Consider the following 21,476-nt stretch of genomic DNA (forward strand, 5'->3'; position numbering starts at 1 on the left):
GTACTAAAAGTTGATACTGAGACGAATGATCAGAGCAGACAAAATTGGACACATCGAGTTTTAAAAGTAAACATTTAATGATCTGTATTATTTTCTTAGTTTGTTTTATTAATAGAAAAATCCTTTGTGATAACCGTACTTCTTAATTTATATTAACTTCACCTCTGTAATACGTTTTACTAACTTAAAATAGTTTTAGAGTACTTAGTTTAGTTTTCGCATGGACTGTACGGCTACGCAAGACATAAAATGGCATTTGCAGATTGTTTCAACACATAAATTTCGTTTCATAATGGTAGTAACAAATTAATTTGCATTGCAGACATAATGATAATTATGTTAAATTAAAAATATAATGATCATTTCCATTAACACTTGGACAGCAATATTTCAAATAGATCAATTTGAAAACTTCCAGGCCAATTTGAAATTGTGAACTATTTTGAAACTTGAGATTTAAAAAAATTTCTGTCAGTGAACATTTTACTCTGATAAGTCTGCAAAATTTGCAAATTTCGTAACAGAGTAAGGATCGGTTAAGATAAAAATTTGGGTAATTGGACAGAATGATGAATTATAAACCAGTGACACTCTAGACGTGTTATGGAATGTGTGATATGCACCCTCTGTGAATGTCTCCTACTGGCTTGCAGACTCAGACCAGGAAGATCATACTCCAGCCCCAGCACGTCACAACATCAGAAAACCTTTAGGTAAGCGTATGTAATCTCCACTAGAATTTTTTTTTTTTTGTTTTATCGATACTCTATTAGTATTTAAAACTAACAAAACTTAATTGTGTCATTCCTTGTTATTATAGAGTAGTACGTGATATTGTAGAAACTATTAAAAAAAACAAAGAAACAAAATGATAATTAAAATGCTTGCGTAAATTATTGGAATGCTACATGAAGTTGTATACCAAATAACGAACAATTTTTACATCTTTAGAGACTGGTCTTAGAAACTGCTCAAAGTTTACTGTACTAAAAATCCACTGAAGTGCGAGTAACTGGAAAGTATGAGTTGTTTATCATTGCAGATCGTTTTTAACTATATGATGAAATCACGTATTACCTCTATAGTTCACACAATTTTTTTGTATTATATGAACCGAGATTTCTGGAAAGATTGTTTTTATTCATGATTCAATTTTTGCTAATACGCATACATAATATTGGTGGCAATCTCTTTCACAACCGTATTACAATAACAACAATAATGTTGAAGTTTTTTAATATGCTCAAGTTTATATTGTTTATTCGTGTTCCAAAGTTTATATACTAATACATGTATGCTGAAACAAATAAGTCAATCTTTCTCTAATTTTCTTAGTTTACATTCATATCCCTTTTGCACTTGTACTAACGTTTTCTGCAGTGTAATTGGACTAAAAGTATTATAACGGTAATGAATAATCAAAATCTTTCCTTATATTTTGAATTGCATAATATTCACTATAGTTAGTTGCATTAATTACTTTTCAGTTATATGTTGAATACCTAAACTACCTAATTTTTGTCCATTTCAATACGAGTCGATACTTTTAAAGAATTGTATTCCTCGTGAACAAATTGATAAATTGACAAAGCAGAAATAGTTAATATGTATGTTAAAACTCAGTCAATTGAAACAAATCAACCAACTCCAAATTTCAACGATAAGTTTTAATAAGATAAGTTTTGATAAGAAAATAATTATACAAAAATTGATTCATCTTCAAAAGGAAAAATTTCCGAAGATTCAAATTGATTGATTAACTTTGATTCCTGGGACTAAATAAATTGCCAGCAGGCTGTATGTATTTCTATCAATATGTCAATAGACTTCGAGGCCGGTGAGGACGGAGATGACAGTAGTGGCGGAGGTAACTCTTGGCGTGAAGAATTACAACGTCGTTACGAACAAGAAAACGACTTTTTGGCTGAGCTACGTGCCCGTAATACAAATGCATCTCAAACTCCATCAGCAACACCATCTAGTGAACAAGAACAAGAAAGGGGTGAAAGGGAAGAAGCAGAGGGAGAAAAACAAGATGAAAGCGAATCAAACTGGGAAGAAGCAGTAAAGAGATGGGTTAATCGATAAATAGTTTGAAATGAATGTTAGAAATCTTCACCAAAATACCGCAAAAGATGCGAATTGAAGATGAGTGTTGATTTTTGAATAAATAGCGAGTTCTCTACAACTCGTTCACCGCTGCTACATCAAGATTATTGTAATTACTCATTATGGTATTACTTCAACTCAAGACTAGATCAAGAAACATATTCAATTTTTTGTTTTTTTTTTCACGTTCACAATATCTTAAAATGTAAGGGAATTCTCACTCCTACGGCATATTTCATAATCATCATTGTTCAAATAGTTCACGCTCTGTAATTTAATTATTTTTAGAAATCTATTCGACTCTAGAGGCATGTTATTCAATGTGTCAAGTAATTAGCTATTCAATACCTTGTTAAAACATTACTAAATCGGCATTTTCACATTGATACATCACGTCAAAAGCGGTGTATTCCTTTTACGGATATTCCGTAAAACGTAAAGAATCAAAACGCCATACAGATTAAAATTGTTCATAATTATTATAACTTCTACTCATCAAATCAATTTTATAAAAAGTCGAAAATACTCTGCTCATACGTGTTCAATAAAACTGACCAAAGTCGACATAGATCACTAGATGAACGGTAGCTTTCCATTGCAAACATTTCAATACATCTCATACAAATTAGAGTCAACCAATAATGTAGCGTTGATTGAAGATAATTTTCAGTCAAGGTATATGGTCAATGTTCGGCTTTTTTTGCGTCATATGTACGTTTTTCGAATTCGAAAAATGCTGTGATTATTACAGAGGGAATTTTTAATATTCTTAAAAACCTCGGGTAGTGTCAAACTGTTACTAATGATACTCTCAGCAATCACTAAGAAAAATAGTGATCTGTGCATTAAGTGATTAGCAATATTTTCTTGAAAGCATAAGTATCGCAAATTCAGTTTCAACTGATTCTGATCATTCTGCTATTTATGCTTTTATAGTTTATAAAAAGCTGATTGTGCCGTCCAACTTCAAAGGCAGTGAAATTGTTGAATCAATTTGTTACTGACAGTGAGCTTCTTAATGCATTTTAATTGCTGTAAAATAATACAGGTTGATTACAATAAGCAAGATTTGAAAATCTCTGAAGTTTTCTGGTTTTCCAATATTAAAATGTTTTCCTTTATGGAGCGGAAAATTCATTATATACTACATTGCTAGAGAACCATTAATATATTTGAACATATCTTTTTCTAAACGATCTCACGATATTCCCTATTTTCCAGGACTGCAGCCTTTCTGGCTGTTTCGTAATACACCATTCAGTGCGCTCTTTGTTCTTAATCACATTTATTCTCGATAGTCTTATTGCATGCATACAGAACTAATACAGTGCATTTTAAAAATTAGCATTTCGCATAATCATCTGTCTGATGTCTTGATATTAAAGTTGAATAGCATTTCCTAGGTGTAGCATAAATAAATGTGGTATTAGCGTATGTGACAAAATTAGCGTTACGTTCACGATATTATTGTTACTTTAATATTAAGTTAAAGTCTCAAACATTTAACAGAGTTATAGAATGATCTAGAAATAGACAAACGAATATTGTTGAAATTGAGAAATGTTACGATAGTTTCTGTTGTACCGTTTAACTCATTGAACAGGACTTGTGTACACAGTGGAGTTTCAAATCGTGTACGTGTTCCTAACTAACTCACGATGATAAGTCATATTCAATCAAAATTTGTTTTGGATACTTACCGTTTGTTGTGAAACATTGAAAATCTTAGAAAAGTGCTGAATAAATACTTCTACTGCTCGTGGTTCACTCGTGGAGCCCACTTAGCCAAAGACGTGTAGCTTTCTTTTGCGAGATTGAAAACTAAATCTTTAATTGCGGAGATTGTTGTGTGACTCAGGATTATAGCTTATTATATATATATCGGCATTGTACATAAAATGACAAATTATTGTATGACTTAACATGAGTTTTTATGAGTATATAGGCAGCGCACAAAAAATCACCAATATATTTATATAACACCAAAAACGATACATTTTCTGATGTAACACAAATGATGTGACATTCATTAATTACTTGTACGTTGAGCATAAAATAATTTATTTTAGTTCCTATAAGAATTTATCATACATTCCACAATTGAATAAACCACAAAAACGATACTATTGTTATAAACTACTGGTTTTTGTAATATTTTAAAGTTGAAATAACATATTAGTCTTACAAAATATTTCATGTGTATATATAATTTCAAATCTTTGATTTTGTCAATATATAGATTCATTGTATGAAAATTATGTAGCTGCTATTTAAAAAGAAGTACTTAATGAAAATAAATAAAACAGAATCAATGTCCAGATGTATACAGTTTCCGAAATATCTCAAAATAGACAACTGGCTGTGGTTTTACTTTGACTTTTCAAAAAACAATATCACTCATTTCTATCATCTGTAGGCAACAAGACGCATTGAGGAACTAAAAAAGTACAATGTTTGTGGATTGAAATTACATCATCTCACTAAACAAGGACAGTAGCACTGTCGTATGATACACAGAAGCCACTGCACACATGGCGAGTAATTGGTACATAGAAAACTGCTTTCAAAGCACACTGGTCTCCACCGAATATGTCAGAAACCAAGTCGAAACAAGCAAGTGTTAGAAATCCAAAAGTGTGATGTTTACTACAAATTTATTTTACCCTCTCAGAATATATCTATTTCTTTAAATTAATTTCACAGGGGCAAAATGAGAAACGTGGTATATATTACAACGATGGAGGAAAGTCAGGCTTCAATGAAATCCAATTTTGAATTTCTGCACAAGCAGTTTCAGCACGTCAAAAAGTTTCAGAAGATTGAAGGTTGTAGTGATAAAAACGACCCTGCTATGAATCTGTCTGAGGAAGTGAAAACTGCAATCGAGCCTTTAATTGAGATGATTAACGGTATGATGATTCCTGACAGACCCATGAGCTTACGGCTGTTGGCGATGAAGACAACTCTCTCTTATGAACAATCAAAAATACTTATTAATCTAAATGAAGACGAAGTTGCCGAAAAAGTTTTGGTTGACGTGTTAGATGGTATAAAAAATGTGATGTTCGAACCAGAAATAATATTCCTGACGTTCAGAATAATCAATCACTACTCGTATTTGCGTTCAAAGCGAGAGGATTTTGACAAACCTAAACAACTCTTGGAGTTGGCCGAGTCTACATACAGAAGTTTGAAAAAACAGAATACTCATATAAAGTTTTACACCAGCGATGATCTTTTTTTGCCTGATACTGCCATACACCCTACTTCGGGTTTTAGTAACAAATTGGAACGTTTAGTTACAAATAATTTACAGATGCTTGGTTACATTTATAACAAAAAGGGGCTGTATGACAAATTTGCTGAATATCATCACGAGGTACTTCGAAGACAACTTGAAATGAATGACGGAGATGTCACACTGTGGGCACTAAAATCTGCTAGACTTGCATCGTACTTTCTCAGAAAAAATAGATTCAAGTATATTTACTTTCACATTTCTCTCATTACAATTTAGCATTTGTGAGCTGCAAGTCAAAAATTTGCAGAACAATATCGAAATTCTGTTTTGCTGTTGTGCTAACATCATGGAGAAATCAGTATTTACCAAACGCATTGCTGGTACTGTACGAGCAATGTGCTTTAAATGGCATTCTTGGTAAAGATAGGGTTGTTCTATCAAGATATTTTTTTAAGTGACATGTTTATAATTCATATAACTGGTTTAGAGAAGCAAGACATCATTTGTCTGCCGCAATTTACATGCTCTACAAGTATGAAAAGGAACTCAAAGCATTGAAACCATCTAAGAACACAATACTGAAGTAATTAAATTTCACTGAACAATTCTTTATCGCTCACCTAAATACAGTAGAATTATCTATCTTTGTGAGGTATTTTAATTAGTCACCGAGATACAATTTTCACTGCCAAATATAATCTTGCTCATAAGTTGTAAATAATTTTCATCAACTTCATATTATGTAATACTTATAGGTGGGAACAGTTACAGCTCAGATTTTCAGACATTGCCAAATGTTGGGTCAAATATGGTCTATTTTTATTCAGTGTTTCCAAAATGAGTATCGTATCTTCGTTGGATGCAGAGCCAAATCAAATTTTGGAAAAACTGTGGTCTGCCCCATTCATGACCAGCAACGAATGTAAACCATCAACATCAAAAGAAATGACAATGAAATATGTCAGCGAGAGCAATAACAAGGAAGTTCCACTCTCTCAAAGTTGCAAAAATATGGTTCATGAAAAATCTCAAGTGACATTTGCTGTCAGCGACTCTGTATCGGTAACTTCACAAAGTTTGCTTGAAAATGGCCCTAAAGAAGAAGCAATAACTACAGAAAAGGTTGACAATGAAGAATACCGAGGTATTATATTTTTTGACCCTTTCGGCCCGAGCGGTGACTATAGTCACCCAACGCCCGACACTTGCTCTGTCCGAGCGGTGACCATGATAACCCAACATAAGACGCTCGTTATGTGCGAACGGTGACTTAGGTCACTCGCGACTCTTCATGAGCAGAATATATATGTTATCTCCATGGTAATCCATCGCAAGTATTTTGCACTTGTTTTACGTTGCCTAATAATAAACTGACGAAACGAGCAACACTATAAGAAACATTTTTGAACAGTACGCTTGTCTCGGCTCGCTCAGACGTTCGGAATATTTTCACGGTATGTGTTAATTTTTCTGCATTATCACATCATTTGATTTTATTATATTCTTCGTTTATTTTGTACCCCTCAAAGATAATGAAGAGGAATTGCAAAAGAAGAAAAGGAAACTGTTACTCCATCGAAAATGAGAGCAATGAGATATACGACAAAACTTCGGAGTTCGATAGCGATAGTGCAGTTAATAATATTTATACTAGAAAGAAGCCAATTCGTCGGACAAAAGTACTTAGCACGTCAGCATCAGAAGATGATAATATTGAAGATGCTTCGCCATCAACTTCATTCCATAATATCCAATGGACTACGAAGAATGCTGAATTAACATTTCATAATTTTGATTTTTCCAATTCCGGACTTCAGACAGAAAACTTACAATTTTGCTCTACAATATTACATTATTTTGAATCATTCTTTTCACCTGATCTTGTAGACTTTATTGTAGATAAGACAAATGAGTATTGGGCACGTATAGTAAGTGATAAGACGTGTCATGTCAAAATTGGAACAACTGTTGACGAACTATACTGTTTTCTCGCTTGTACCTTACTAATGTCACGAAATAAAAAATTAGCGCTTCGTGAATATTGGTCCAAGGATAAACTTTTAAAATCTGATATTTTTAGCGAAACTATGTGTAGGGATAGATATTTAGTTTTATTGAAAATGTTGCATTTTAGTGATGATAATCAAAATTCTTGTGATCGGTTGCAAAAAATTAGTAGCGTTTCAAGCAGACTTCAAAAATCGTTCAAAGATTTGTTTTATCCGTTTCAAAATTTATGCATACATGAAAGTCTATTATTGTACAAAGGTAGGCTATCTTTTAAACAGTATATACCGGCCAAGAGAAGCCGATTTGGCATTAAATCATATGTATTATGTGATTGTAAAACTGGCTATGTACTAGATATCGTATATACGGGCAGTGAATCACACGTGACAGAGCACATGGAAAACATTGGCAAAACAGGAAACATCGTTTTAACACTTTTGAAACTGCACTTGGGAAAAGGTCATTCACTGTATGTTGATAATTATTATAGCAGTCCCGCTCTTTTTAATTTATTACATACAAATGTAACGAATTCTTGTGAAACTGTAAAGCGAAGACGAAAAGGAATGCCTGTAATGGACAAAAAATTAGAAAAAGGCGAGGTTGATTTTCGGACATCAAGTAATTTGCTGGCCCTTAAATGGCGAGATAAAAGGGACGTACTTATATTATCTACTTTCCATACTAGCGAATTTATATCTACAGGAAAAAGAAATTATAGGACGCAAGAAATCGTATATAAACCTAAATGTGTAGTCAATTATAATTTGTCAATGGGAGCTATCGACAAATGTGATATGGTCATAAGTTCTATTAAATCCGTTAGAAAATCTATAAAATGGTACAAGAAATACTCTTTTCATTTGCTAGATATTGCCGTTTGGAATTCTTATTGTTTATATAAATATAAAACAGAAAAAGATATTTCTATAGCTGCTTTTCATCTTGAATTAGTACGGCAAATTTTTCGAAAATATCATAAAAACGATGTTAGACGTAGCGGTCCTAAATCTGCGGATAAATATTCTTTGAGACTTACTGGTAGACATTTCCCAGCGATTTACACTAACGAGAAAACAAAACGAAAAAGTGCACTGAGAAAGTGTGTTGTTTGTATTAAGAATGGTGTTCAACGACAATCACATTATCAATGTAAAACATGTGACGTAGGCCTTTACGTATACCCGTGCTTTCAAACTTATCATACAAAATTACATTATTAAATTATAAAATTTGGATGTTTATGTGTTTCATTTATATTATTAAATTATATTTTCTAATTGCATTATGTTATAATTTTTTAAGCATTTTTTGTACGAGCGACTGCACTCGCTCTGTGTAAGATAGCGTGGTATTGTGCGTCTGACGAGCGCTTGCAGTTGTTCCGCAAGTACGGACGCTTGCCGCGACTGCTCGGTCAGCGGGGACCGCGCGACGTAGAATGCGTCCGTACCGAAAGGGTTAATCATACATTTTGATATACTCACAATAATAGTTCTGCAGCAAAAAATTAGGTTCATCACTGTTATTCAACTTTGTAGGACCATTTTTATTGTTTCCAACATTGGATATTGCCGAGTATGAGAAGCAAGTGACAGCTTCTTCTGTAGAGACAGCAATGCAAGCTAGAGCACTTTTTTTGTACACACACTCATAGTTGAAAAGGGCCAAGGCATTTTATACTTTACAAGACCACCCCATGGACTACGCCAGTGTCATACTAGATCTTAGCAAACTCTACAGACACCTTACATTTTACGAAGAAGATATTGAGAGGTAAATACTAGTTACTTGAAGAATTTGCAAAAAAATACATTCGGTAATTATATTTGAGTGGGAATTCTGACCTGAATATATTGATAGTCAGTATGCCATACAAAAACTGTGGGCCGATGCTCTAGAAACTCTTAGCACTGTCCTCAGGGAAATACGTCCACAATGCTACATTGCAATATCGGTCGAGCTTTTACGAGAACTGGCAGAAATCCATTTAGAAATGATGGGCCTAAATTTGAAACGCATTTACGTTGCTCAAGAGGCTGCACCGGAGGCAAGTGACACAAATGTTCATAAAATGGAAGCTTTTGCGAGCATACATTCTAGATTGGAACAGTTCGCACAATAAATATGCATACCAACTATTCCAAAATCGTTATTTTATTTGAAACGATTTTTGTACTATACATATGCAAGACATATTTTCATATCTTACATTATTAAACAAGCTACTTTTTTTAGGAAAATCTGGTGAAAGTAATTTGTTTTGTCACATCAAATTATCGTACAAATTCGAAACTGTTCATGAAAATTAAAATACGATTGTTCTACTTTCTTTTTCTAGAAAATTTCAGCTTTGAAAAACGTTTTGGTTTTGGAATACCAGGGATGATTTTTTTATTTTTTTTCGGCTTTTCTTCAATAGCTTGTTTCATAACATCAACTGCTTTCTGTGCACCTTGATCCAATTGAAATTCGATGCTAGAATCTAAGTATTTCCCAGAGAAACCCTTAGGAAAAAGTGGTTTTGCCAGTAAACTCTTTAGCTGACGTCTTCTAGCTTTGAGTTGCCTTTTTAAATCTGCACTTTCTTGGACCTCCATTGTGGATTCTCTGGAAGAAGAGAAACGATATCAAAGTTATTTTTCAAGTAACTTATTATAAATTTACTGATCAATGCTATTAGTTGCTTTAGTATAAAATAAATAGTACACAATTAGAGTTCTTTCAGCTGATCTGTCATGCCGAAGTAACTAAATTTGCTACAGTTAATGGCCTCTGCCACTCATCTACCTACAATATTAAAGCTAAGGTAATTCAAATCTTTCAAAGTTTCTCTAAAATTGGAAAATAGTGATTTTTCTTTAACGTTTCGTTATGCACACGCGATTAACTTCAAGTTCGTAATGGAAGAAGGTGAAAAGTAGGCTGGACGATAGTGAGTGTGAATGAAAAGGTCCTCAGCATTTGACAAATTAAACCACTCCTGTGTAACAACCAGTATTGTAAATTATCTAAGACAATAATCCTAGATAGACTTCTTTAGACATCTTTCATCTCACAGAGATAATATGAGTCAAGTTCATCTTTTATTTTCACCTGGACAAATCTGCTGATCATCACCTTTTTTTGACAGTATAAATAAAGCCAATTCATAATCAAGACTTTGATGTAATTTTGTGAAAATAAATAATTGAGTAACGTCTTTCTAAAAGAAACTCTGCTATAATCTGTTACACTGAGAGAAAAGAGTTTTTTGTGCGTGGCGAAAGAAATATTTCGTTTCTCGAACTAGATTGTACTTGATCTCATCAAATCATTTGCAGCCTCATAAGAATCCATAAACATATTTTGTCGACCGAACAATCATTTTTACTCAGTATATTAAGAATCATCCGTTCTTTCGTTGTTTTTTATCATCCAGATGAAAGTGAGGATAATCTCGACTTTTGTACAAATAATTGCATGAATTTTTTGTACATGAATAATCTCATTTTCATCTAGACAATTAAAACGAGCATACTTTAATCTCTATGTATCATTGAGTAACTGCTCTGATATCTGATGTTAACTTAACAATTATTAGATTTTGTAATATACATATAAGCACACGAACTTTTGCTGCATAATTAACGGGCCTAAACACTCAACTCACAATTGATCCTCGTCAAGCACGAGGTCCATATCTTCGACTGCTTTATGCAACCAACCCTTCTGGGCATTATCCCTTCTACACAACAATTCTAATCTGTCTATTTCTCGCGACAAGTTTACTCTTTCCTTTACAGCAATTAACAGTCGGTCTACAACAGGAAAGGTGGGTATATCCTGAGCTGTAAACGACAAAGAGAACAAATAATATTAGTACCCTTTTGAATATTACATCAAACTGATAGTGACCATTTATATCAAGGACATCTAAACGCATATAAATGGAAACTGAGACTCACTTTTTCCGAGCGTTTTGCATAGTCTAGTGTAATATTGCATTTCTGATGGTTCCATTAACAAAATAGTGATGCCCTCCTTCTGTGCTCTGGCTGTTCTGCCACTTCTGTGTACATAGCCCTGAAGTAGAGGCACAGTTAGAATATGATTTAATAAACAACTATAAAATGAAATTAGGTATGTATTACAATCGTTTGTTTGGCTATGGTGTATAATGGAAAAATATGGATTACTTATATGAAGATGATCACTTGTTAAAGGCAATACACAAAATTATGGATAATACAAAATTATGGATAATGCAAAATACGATACCTCAGATGTTCTTGGCACTTGATAATGAATCACATGTTCTACATTAGGTATGTCTAAACCTCTGGCAGCGACATCAGTAGCTATTAAGACACCATTTTCATTTGCCTGGAATCTAAAGATACGCTGATGTTTATCAAGCTTCAATAGACGGGTAAAAAGCTGTTAAATGCAGTACTCCATTCCGTGTGCACAATTTGAGTATACCTTTCAAGGTTCTTCAACCTTTGCCGTTGCTGCATACTAGCATGCAGCGGTAAAGGATTGCATTCTAAAATCTCCAATAAAGTCGCAAGCCTTCTGACGCAACCAATACTGTTACAAAATACCAAAGTTCTACCAGCATGTCTTTTCAGTAAATAATAAAGGTAGTAGTCTTTATGATCAATTGTACATGCTATACGACATTCAGTCAAACTTGCAGCAGTTCCTATAAAATATGACAAGTTCCATCACAATGTCAAGGGAAATATGCAATTAAATTAATCGACCAAAAGTTTACCAGATTGTTTAGTAACATCAACAACTTTAGGATTTGAAATGCCTATCATTTCAATAACTTTTTTCAACTTCTGTTCGGGTGTGAATTTCTGTATTTTATGTCGGTGTTTATTTTTCTTCTTTGACAAATGCTGCGGAATATCATGAACCATGGTCAGTGTCGCGGAGAAAACGAACGTTTGTCGCGTTTTCATTTTTTCACCGTTCATGTTTATTTTTTCGAGAAGACTGTGTAACTCCTGAAAGTGTCCTCTTTCCACCATTCTATCTGTCTCATCAATAGCCAGAAATCTGAAGCAAAAGAAAAAAACGGTCGTGTTATTGATTCTCGTCGGAGAAAAAAGTTAAATACTTCATCACTCTAATAGAAGCTAGAAATTGTTTTGTTCAATAGAGCTTGCAACAAAGGGGAAACTTCATTACTTGACATCATCAACTTGATTAAGGTGCGCGTTGCCTTCTTGAATAAGTTCCCACAATCGACCTGGTGTAGCAACAACTATTTCCGGTGATTTGCTAAGAATTCTCTCCTGCTTAACAGCAGCCATCCCTCCCACGACGACAGCAATCTTGAAGTGAAATCTTTGTAAGGTATGAAAGGAAAAATTTACCTTTTACAATTTCTTTGCTAAAACTTACTCTGATCCCAGTGTATTTTGCAGCCTTCACAAGATGGTTTTTAACTTGAATAGCCAACTCTCTGGTTGGTGTTAGAATTAAGGCGTACAGGGGCTTTTTTGGAGAGCCGCGCGAGTCATTAATCATAATATTATCAATTGCTCTGACACAACCGATACCTTCCGCATTTAACAGTTCATCACTAACAATTTCTTCTCTTTCTTCAAAATCTGATTCTTCCTCATTATCCTCTTCACTTTCTTTTGTGACATAGTCGTGTTCTAACAAAAAAGTTATATTGTAAATACATGGTGTGAAATATATGCTCACCAAAGCCAAGTACTAGTTGTCAAACTGCTTATTGTTCCTTTGCATGGTAGTAGAAAAAAGGTATTTACTCATTTAACAAAATAATTGTAGTATTATTCTTTCAACTATTTAAGGTACAATTGTGCACTTCAAACTTTACAAATGAATGTCTCGAGAATTCTTTAAGGTAATAAACAGAATCTTTCGTTTAAAAATTAATGCTCCACAGAAAACTCTTTGGACTCCTAGCTTGCAATGATTTCGACATCATCGTATTTTTGTTGAGAAAGAACTTCACTTTTATTCCTTAAGGGTATTTATACGAGTAGAAGGCTGAAAAAGAGAATAGCAATCAATTACTAAATTCGATTAGGGTTTGATTCATTCAGAAGTATGAAGATCAAGCTTTATTTACGTATTTTTGTTTAACAGAATGAATCTGAAGTATTTTTATGTCTTCCAGTGCCCGCAGTACCTCAAAAACAGCTGAACCGATTTATGTTAAATTCAGTGACAGTATTTCTGGATAGTTTATTCTCTGCGATGATCCCACTTATTTTTTTAACAATCACATTTTTGTGTTAGTTAAATAAAAAAGTTGTAAGAATTGGATGAAAAATCGTATTTCAATTCACCAAGCAAAATGGTTGACATAAGACTATCATTGCTACAATTGATTTTAAAGAAAAATATGCAAATGAAGTTCGATCTACATACTTTTGAATTACACAAACCTCAATCAAATTGAACAATTGGTTGTCAAAACAAAAGTACCCAAGCATCATAGACTGTTTAAACCATCTAGTCACATACACATTAAAGTATTGTAATTCATATTAAATTATTTTCAGCCAATTACCATTAGCAGTCATTTACAAAATTAGTGATACCACATAATTTCTAGCATACTGCTTGAGCATATTCTATTTAATCAAAAAGAGAGTTGAAATAATCATCGCGAATAACAGTTTTCTAGTTGGAATATATAGTCCCTAATTTCTGTTTAAAAATGTCTCTCGTGTTATTCAAGTGAAATTGATTCTGGGTAGCCAATAAACCAATGGCATTATTGCTACATGTGCAACAATTTCGAAAAATTGAAGTATGATATTCGACGAAGTTTCTCGATCCAAGCAAGTTCCTCGTCATTTCAAAATAAGCCATTGATCTTAGATTCACTGATTTTGTCAATGCATACAAACGATTTCAAGTCAAACACTTTGTAACAATGAAAATGCATAACTCTATTGACATAGACAATCAGAGATAATTACAAACCAGAATCTGAATATTCTTCATTTGACAATTCATCCATAGAGAGTATATCTTCGTCATCTTCATTTTCTGATTCACCTAATTTGTTCCAGTCCTGATCACCTGTTTCAGTTGAATTATTGCTTTCGTTCACTTTATCTGCCTCTTTCCTCTGAGCCTCCAGAATACCATTTAAAATTGGTAAACCAAAAGCCAAAGTTTTTCCACTTCCTGTTTCAGCGGCACCTAAAATATCTCTCCTTCCCAAAATTGCTGGAGCCAAGGTCAGAGCCTGAATTGGTGTCGGAGCTTGAAAACCTTGGTCAGCCAATGCTTTTACCAATATTTCAGGTACACCCAGCGAAGTCCATGAATGTACGTTTATATCTGATTTTAGATTGTCTGGATTGACCAGACATCCATCCTCTGCATCAACCTCATGCCCGTTTTTATCCAAATTAGATTCGCTATCCGATCCAATACCAGACTCTTCTTCAATAAGATCAGATTGCTTTACACCACGTTTATCGTCGAGTTTTTGCTTCTTCTTCTTCGGCTTCACTTTCTCTCCTTTCACAGCTGCTCTAAGTTTTTTCTTTTGAGCTGAATGCTCGTCTTCCTCGTCATTGTCAATCTGGTCATCGAGTTTCTGAGCCTTTTTCTTCTTGTTACCCTTGTTTGTTAAATATGATTCAATTTTCTTGTTATTAATATTGAAGAAAATTGGCAGAGCTATTGGTTATTCTCTGTAATGTTACTGACTACAGGTCATAAATCAATCAACTAAAACTATGCTGTAAGCAGATTTTCCTTTCATGCACTGCGAAAGTTCGTTAATATTGTCCAGATACTGTAAGTTTTACAAATTTCTCTCTGCATTTTTCATTCCCTTCAATATCCTTAATATGTATCATCTGTTATCGGTAGTGATTTAACTCTCGAAAGAAGAAGTGCTGCTCTATCGTACCAGAGTTAACTTGATATGTATTTCGTGTGCTTGTACATAATATTGAGACCATTGTTCGGTGAACGGTATAGTATTAGAGATATTTAAAATTATTTCAATATGCAGGAAACCATTTACCTTGTCTGATTTGTCATCGGAGCGAGTTGCTTTTCGTTTTTTGGTTCCTTTTTCGAGACTGTAATCCGTCAATTCTTCAATTCCGATCAGGCCATCAATACCTTCAGCGAAAAAGGCACCCTCTAATTTCAACGGTTTCCACGTCTGAGATTTATCCTTTTTGATTTTCCCCATTGCTTGTTTGTTTCGACTAAACATAACCTCGATTTGCGAGGAAAGAAACGCACATATCACGACGAACACGTGCGAGCATTGAATTCGAAGCGAGTCAGATGACAGGGAAGTATAACTATATATTATATAACCTAACTACCTAACTATAAAATTGCACCAAGCGGTGAAAATATGCACTAGAGTTAGTAAGTTATGCTGTACGTAACGCAGTATCGGGTGATTTTGTTTTTGTAATTTTAATGTATAAAATGAAACTTTGTCTACAAGAAATTTGTGAATTTGCTTGCACAAAGCCCACAAAGCCAAGCAATAAAAACTTCATTGGAGGTGAGGGTTTTAAATGCTGGACACGTGATAAAATGTGGACAAGTACCAATCAGTGGTTGCAATGTTATAAGTGTTTTAGCTTTTTGTTTACAAACATTACATATTCATTATATTAAAAATAATCCCTATGAAATAACTGGTCAAATAATAAACGACGGTCGAATAATTGGAATGAGTTCTTCTTATAAGGCAGGTCATTCGTAAACATGTCGCAGTATTACTCCATTGCAACCGGTAAGATATTTTGTCACATTCATAACCTATAACAGTTATTTTATTTTTCCAACAATTAATTTATTAAAATCGATTTTTATTTTTACAGCAATGATTTGAAGAGCTTGCCAATGATTACTTGCACTCATAAAAAATGTGTATGGATTGGCCTCATGAATCTTCATTAGAAAAATATGAAGGCAAGCCATTACATGAACATGAGTGTCTTTTATCGGCGAAAAAAAAAAAATTTCCATGCCTAAAATATAAGGGAACAAAAGAAATTTAAGCTGAAGATGTTAACAACACCGAATCGATGGATTTTAATGAAAATTTACAGCTGTCTGAAAAGCAAGAAGTACAATTTTTTGCTGTAGCTTTACACGTGTAAATTTTACGCTGACATTTTATTCTTACATTTTTATCATCAATTTTTAACCTGATTTTTTTACACATATATCACTATTACAAATTCCTAATATTTGTATTACATATTTTTTCAAAGCCTGATTGCATGTTTTACAAATAATCATGTTTTATGAAAGAGTATTAAATTGCTACATAAATTGATTTTTAAAAACATTACGCTTTTTTGTCAAATCTAATTATGAAATTATTATTAATAAATTATTTCACAATTTCAATGATGTTGTGTTTTTATTTTATAATATTCTTTTCTCTCTTTCTGTTTTATTTACAGAATTACAAGACATGAGTATATCCAAGTTTCAAGCAATAACAATAGTGCTATCATTTGTTCAGGAAGAATTCTAGCTGTTTTTAGTAATCAAAAGTCCTCAGTCTTCCTCGATAAACTAGAAAAAATTGATGTTAATCCTCTTCAGGACTGCTGTAAGAAAATAGTCGAACAATATTAAATGGAGTTGCTCAACTACTGAATTTTATTGAGTTGGGAGAAAGAAAGACAATTTAGAATTACAGGAAGTGATCCAAGCTATAGATTATTTACTTATAGTAAAAATAAGAACTCGATTGGTAGTACAAATCATTAAAGTATTTTTATCCAACTGTGATAAGTAATACTTATACTAGACATGGTTTAAAATGAACCCACAGCACGTGAGCTTTATGAAAATTCCACACAGTTCAAAGTTGTTGAATGCAGTCTTATTATTGCACACAATAATCCTTAGCTCGGTTGCTCACCTGATGCTATTGTATTCGATGATTTTAAATCTATAAAAATAATTGAAATAAAATGTCCTCTCCTTTTTTTTTTATCAAGACTCAATTCTTCAGTACCTTCAGCTGTCAGTACCTTGTTTATAAGTGATCTCCTACGTATTCTTTCTTCTCTAGAGCTTACATGACGAGTATATTTTGTAGTTGATCCTGGAGGAATATTTTGAGAAGGAACACTTATTTTCTTAAGTTAAGAATGAGTCGAACCAACAGCTATTACATGATGGTAAAAATTGTCTTTGTTAAAATGGAGTGAAAAGATCTTATACTGGTCATTACACTTTTTCCAATTCTCAACACTGATCCAAGCTACGCGACTATCGCTTTTGTATTTATCACCAAAGTTGTTGATTCTATCGACGAAATCTTTATTGGGATGTGGAAGATGAAAAAACTTGATTTTTTCATCACCATAAGCTTTACATTGACAATCAAACACACAGCAATACACGTTACTTTTATTTTTTCGCGCAGGGAATTCCATAATCAAAACAATGACTTGGATCGACTATTCACTTTTTAAATCTTAATTATTAATCGAAAAACTAAAAAATAATATTAACATTTCCACATAAACAAATACATAATCAGCTGTTAGCAATTCGAGCTACGCGCTCACGGTTAGATGTTGAATTTGGTCACTAGATAGCGTATCCGAAGACCACCTAGAATAAGATACCTATATCTAGAGTTGAACAACAGTTTCCCAATTGACACGCTTGTCGAATTCGAAGAAAATAACAGGTAGAGACTTAATAGATAATTTCCTAAAAATACATAAAAGCACTGATATATTATACATTTCAGTGAGGACTCTGAGCTTTCCAGGCCTGAGTTACACAATTTTTGATTGAGGACGTACCGGTATCTTTCGAGTCTCGTCAATATTTACAATAACTCCTTTTGTACGTATTAGGTTTGATTAATAACGTGTTATTTGTCGGTGTAAAACGTCGAGATACAAGTAGCCAATAATAATGCGTTGGATTGTAAGAACCTCTTGACAAATTAATCGTAAAAAAATTCAACGCAAAAAAATCCTAACCTCTGATTCTTTTATTATGTCCAACCTCCAAAGCTCGAAATTGGACTAGCATTTTCCTACAATTTAAGCTTGTCTAGGTAGCTTTAAATTTCTTTAGCCATGGGAATCTTATCTGGCATTCTAAAAGATTCTAGATCACCCGAAGGAATCATTTGAAATCTATTTCAAATCCCGATAAGATTGTGTCCGATGTCTCCAAACCTATGGGAATTTGAAGTGGATTTCCAAATGTATACCTGGAAATTTTCAATAACACAGTGAAATTTAACGTCGTTAAGCTTCAATCGCATTTTACTTTAATTAAGTGTGGAATTGCAGATTTGCGAAAAATTATTTGTGGTTTTAGATACGATTTCTGTGATGACTTTTACCATTTTTTGTTTCAGAATTAGCCAATATGTTCAAGACTGACACTGTAACCGAAAGTGAAAAACAAGGAGATGGCAATGATGACATGGAAATTGATGTTAAAAATGCGTCAACCACACAGCCAATTCCAGGTGCAAGGCGAAAGCCAACTTGTATAGTCGTCCTTGGAATGGCTGGTTCAGGAAAAACAACTTTTGTCAAAAAAATCACGTCCACTTTGTATAACACTGGTAAACCATATGTTATCAATCTGGATCCGGCTTGTTCCGAAGTCCCTTACCCAGCCAATATAGGTGAGCTCAGTTCTAGTTACATTGAGTTTGCTGTACAATTCCATGGTAATTTTGAAATTGTGATATATATTGAATTTTGTGAAAATCCTATGTTTCATACCATGTCTGAAAGTTGTGAAAGAAAGTTCCAATGCTTATAAAATCCTATAAAAACTGTAAAACTTAGAATTCTTAATATCATGACAAGAAATTTGATTTTTCGTGCTAAATTTAAACCTTTTTGTTTTAATTCAATTAACAAAAAAATATGAAAATTTTCAAAAGAAAAGTAGAGTCGTGGCAAAGAGGATAAATTATCCAAGAATAATCTATCCTCATTTGATACAAATCAGTCGAGCTGTTTCTGCGACATCATGGGAACTGAAAAACGTGTCACCGAGCAAAACGGTTTATCCTAATGTGAATAACAATCTTTCCTATTGTCTGATTTTAACAGAGAAAACGTTGATGGAACTTAATCTGCAGACATTTGAATGAAACGAATCTTAATCAAATTGCATAATTGTTTGTTGAGATATAAATTCCCGAAATTCTAGCCATCTACTTGTATATATCTCCTCAATAAACTTTTTAATAAAGATAAATGCAACAATTCGGGACAAGAATAACATAATAATAATATTAATAATAATCACTACGAACACTCGCCATATGTGATAGAGTTGGTTCTCATGAGCCGTTAGGGTTGTATGAAGCAAGATAGGGGATGGATCGGCGACCATCATTATGTGTCTGCGGCCGTCTTAAGATGTTCAATAGTTGCTCGATAAGTCAACCATTTTTTCAGACATTAGAGACACGGTCAACTACAAGGAGGTCATGAAGCAGTATGGGTTGGGCCCAAACGGTGGTATTGTTACGGCACTGAATTTATTCTCAACAAAATTTGACCAGGTGATAAAACTGATTGAAAAGGCAGGAGAAGAACACGAATTTGTTATATTGGATACTCCTGGTCAAATAGAGGTTTTCACTTGGTCAGCCAGCGGTACGATCATAACTGAGGCATTGGCTTCTGAATTTCCAACTGTGATTGTCTATGTCATGGATACTGTGAGGAGCGTCAGCCCAGTTACCTTTATGTCGAATATGCTATATGCATGTTCTATTCTTTACAAGACCAGACTTCCATTCGTTATAGCAATGAATAAGGTAAATTGAGAAAAATACAAATAATTCAAGTAATCGTTGATAAGTACAAATTTTGCAGTTTTCAATGCATGTACACTTCATCAACACTCGATTAGTAGATTTCATTTGAGATTTTATGGTTACAGATAGATGTTGTTGAGCACAGCTATGCAGTGGATTGGATGCAAGATTTTGAATCGTTCCAAGAAGCCTTGGAATCAGAGACTAGCTACATAAGTAACTTGACACGCAGTTTGGCACTAGCACTTGACGAATTCTATTGTCACCTGCGCAGTTGTGGTGTCTCGGCATTGACCGGGGATGGAGTTCCCCGCTTCTTCAAGCTGATTGAAGAAGCGGCCAAAGAATATGAAACGTAATTTTGTACTGAAATGTTTAAAAATTCTCACAAATTCACGGCTTTTGACAGAAACGTGAGAAAATTCTCGACTATTCATCCTTTGCATTAAAACTTGGCTATAATGTAATATTTCACTCATTTGCAACGTTATTTAAGCCAATATTTCACTTAATTCGTTTAAAAGATATTCTGAACTCGAAACTAACATTACCCTACTTTATATTTCAACGGGTACCATTCAACTTCTGATTGATAAGATTATCAAAATTGTTGAGAAATATTTATGAGATTGAAATTGGAAACGTTCACGTAATGGATGTGTAGGAAAGAGAATTTAGCCATTAAAATTACGAACTACACCTTCATAAGTATTTCGTTTATTGTGTACTTTCTATACTAAATAGTATACTATACTAAATAACGAATGTTCCAGAGACTACAAGAAAGATTGGGAGAGAATCCGCGTGGAGAATGCAAAAGCACAGGAAGAAGCAAGGAAAGCACAATTGAAAAAGGCAGCTGCGGAAGGTTCAGGCGATGTTGTTCCATTGGTCAGTACAGTTAATGTTGGCCGTGAGATAGCAGATATCTATCTGAAACACCCAGCCAACGAGTCTAGCGATGATGAAGAAGGCGAAGAGAATTCTGGAGATCCAGGAGTGGACGAGGATGAACGAAAAGAGGCAGAATCTTTTAAAACTTTTCTTGCAAAACAAAAAGCCGAACAGGACAGACGAGCGAAGTTGCAAAAAAGTGAACCGAGTACCAGCAAAGGAGGCTGACATATTTCTCATCATAGAATACACCATTCGAGAATAAAGTTGGTTGATCATAAAATTCATTGATACCAAATGTTTATGGCCCTTGTACCATGAAAATCTTTGTACAAAAATAAACTTTAATACCTATCAATTTGGTCGATGGAAATCCATTCTAAAATACCTAAAACAACTTTAAAATTGACGGTAATAATTTTA

The 21,476-nt window shown here is 33.7% G+C and overlaps 3 protein-coding genes and 1 pseudogene across 10 annotated transcripts in view; 3 read left to right on the top strand and 1 right to left on the bottom strand.

Annotated features, from left to right (window-relative positions):
- The window catches only part of LOC124178588 (dystrobrevin beta), a 37,655-nt gene extending 33,232 nt beyond the window's left edge, over positions 1-4,423 (top strand). For 2 of the 3 annotated variants that reach the window (XM_046562035.1, XM_046562036.1), the window contains exons 16-17: positions 654-713; positions 1,826-4,423. In XM_046562035.1, the coding sequence (XP_046417991.1) occupies positions 654-713; positions 1,826-2,088 (323 nt within the window). In that variant the 3' untranslated portion in view covers positions 2,089-4,423. The remainder of the gene's footprint in view (positions 1-653; positions 714-1,825) is intronic. The other variant, XM_046562037.1, reaches the window with a different exon arrangement.
- Positions 4,424-4,846: 423 nt separating this feature from the next.
- LOC124178275 lies at positions 4,847-9,485 on the top strand (annotated as a pseudogene).
- A 13-nt stretch (positions 9,486-9,498) lies between these two features.
- LOC124178587 (ATP-dependent RNA helicase DDX24) lies at positions 9,499-15,659 on the bottom strand. Its single transcript, XM_046562034.1, has 10 exons — positions 15,384-15,659; positions 14,324-14,972; positions 12,758-13,017; positions 12,542-12,687; positions 12,120-12,409; positions 11,825-12,047; positions 11,621-11,732; positions 11,308-11,425; positions 11,013-11,190; positions 9,499-9,970 (listed from the first exon to the last, which is right to left on the bottom strand). Exons 1-10 carry the CDS (start codon positions 15,579-15,581, stop codon positions 9,685-9,687), a joined length of 2,460 nt encoding a protein of 819 aa, XP_046417990.1. The 5' UTR covers positions 15,582-15,659; the 3' UTR covers positions 9,499-9,684.
- A 76-nt stretch (positions 15,660-15,735) lies between these two features.
- On the top strand, positions 15,736-21,411 carry LOC124178591 (GPN-loop GTPase 1). 6 transcript variants are annotated; one of them, XM_046562041.1, is made up of 6 exons: positions 15,736-16,118; positions 16,207-16,297; positions 18,732-19,007; positions 19,795-20,159; positions 20,285-20,514; positions 20,933-21,411. In XM_046562041.1, exons 2-6 carry the CDS (start codon positions 16,252-16,254, stop codon positions 21,279-21,281), a joined length of 1,266 nt encoding a protein of 421 aa, XP_046417997.1. In that variant the 5' UTR covers positions 15,736-16,118; positions 16,207-16,251; the 3' UTR covers positions 21,282-21,411. The 6 variants fall into 6 exon arrangements, with proteins under 6 accessions (XP_046417997.1, XP_046417998.1, XP_046417996.1 ...); XM_046562043.1 differs by lacking the exons at positions 15,736-16,118; positions 16,207-16,297 and adding exons at positions 17,945-18,044; positions 18,108-18,205; XM_046562042.1 differs by lacking the exon at positions 16,207-16,297.
- The last annotated feature ends 65 nt before the right edge of the window (positions 21,412-21,476 follow it).

Source organism: Neodiprion fabricii, chromosome 3 (assembly GCF_021155785.1).
Source record: "Neodiprion fabricii isolate iyNeoFabr1 chromosome 3, iyNeoFabr1.1, whole genome shotgun sequence".
Classification (NCBI taxonomy): domain Eukaryota; kingdom Metazoa; phylum Arthropoda; class Insecta; order Hymenoptera; family Diprionidae; genus Neodiprion; species Neodiprion fabricii.

Excerpts from the sequence above, each read along its gene's own strand:
- LOC124178587 (XM_046562034.1), bottom strand. The coding sequence starts at position 15,581 with ATGTTTAGTCGAAACAAACAAGCAATGGGGAAAATCAAAAAGGATAAA. Across the intron at positions 11,733-11,824 it reads AGGTTGAAGAACCTTGAAAG|ATTCCAGGCAAATGAAAATG; the intron begins GTATACTCAAAT and ends GCGTATCTTTAG. Across the intron at positions 11,191-11,307 it reads ATGCAAAACGCTCGGAAAAA|CTCAGGATATACCCACCTTT; the intron begins GTGAGTCTCAGT and ends TGTCGTTTACAG.
- LOC124178591 (XM_046562040.1), top strand. The coding sequence starts at position 15,797 with ATGTATAAAATGAAACTTTGTCTACAAGAAATTTGTGAATTTGCTTGC. Across the intron at positions 15,885-18,731 it reads CAATAAAAACTTCATTGGAG|AATTAGCCAATATGTTCAAG; the intron begins GTGAGGGTTTTA and ends TTTTTGTTTCAG. Across the intron at positions 19,008-19,794 it reads CCCTTACCCAGCCAATATAG|ACATTAGAGACACGGTCAAC; the intron begins GTGAGCTCAGTT and ends CCATTTTTTCAG.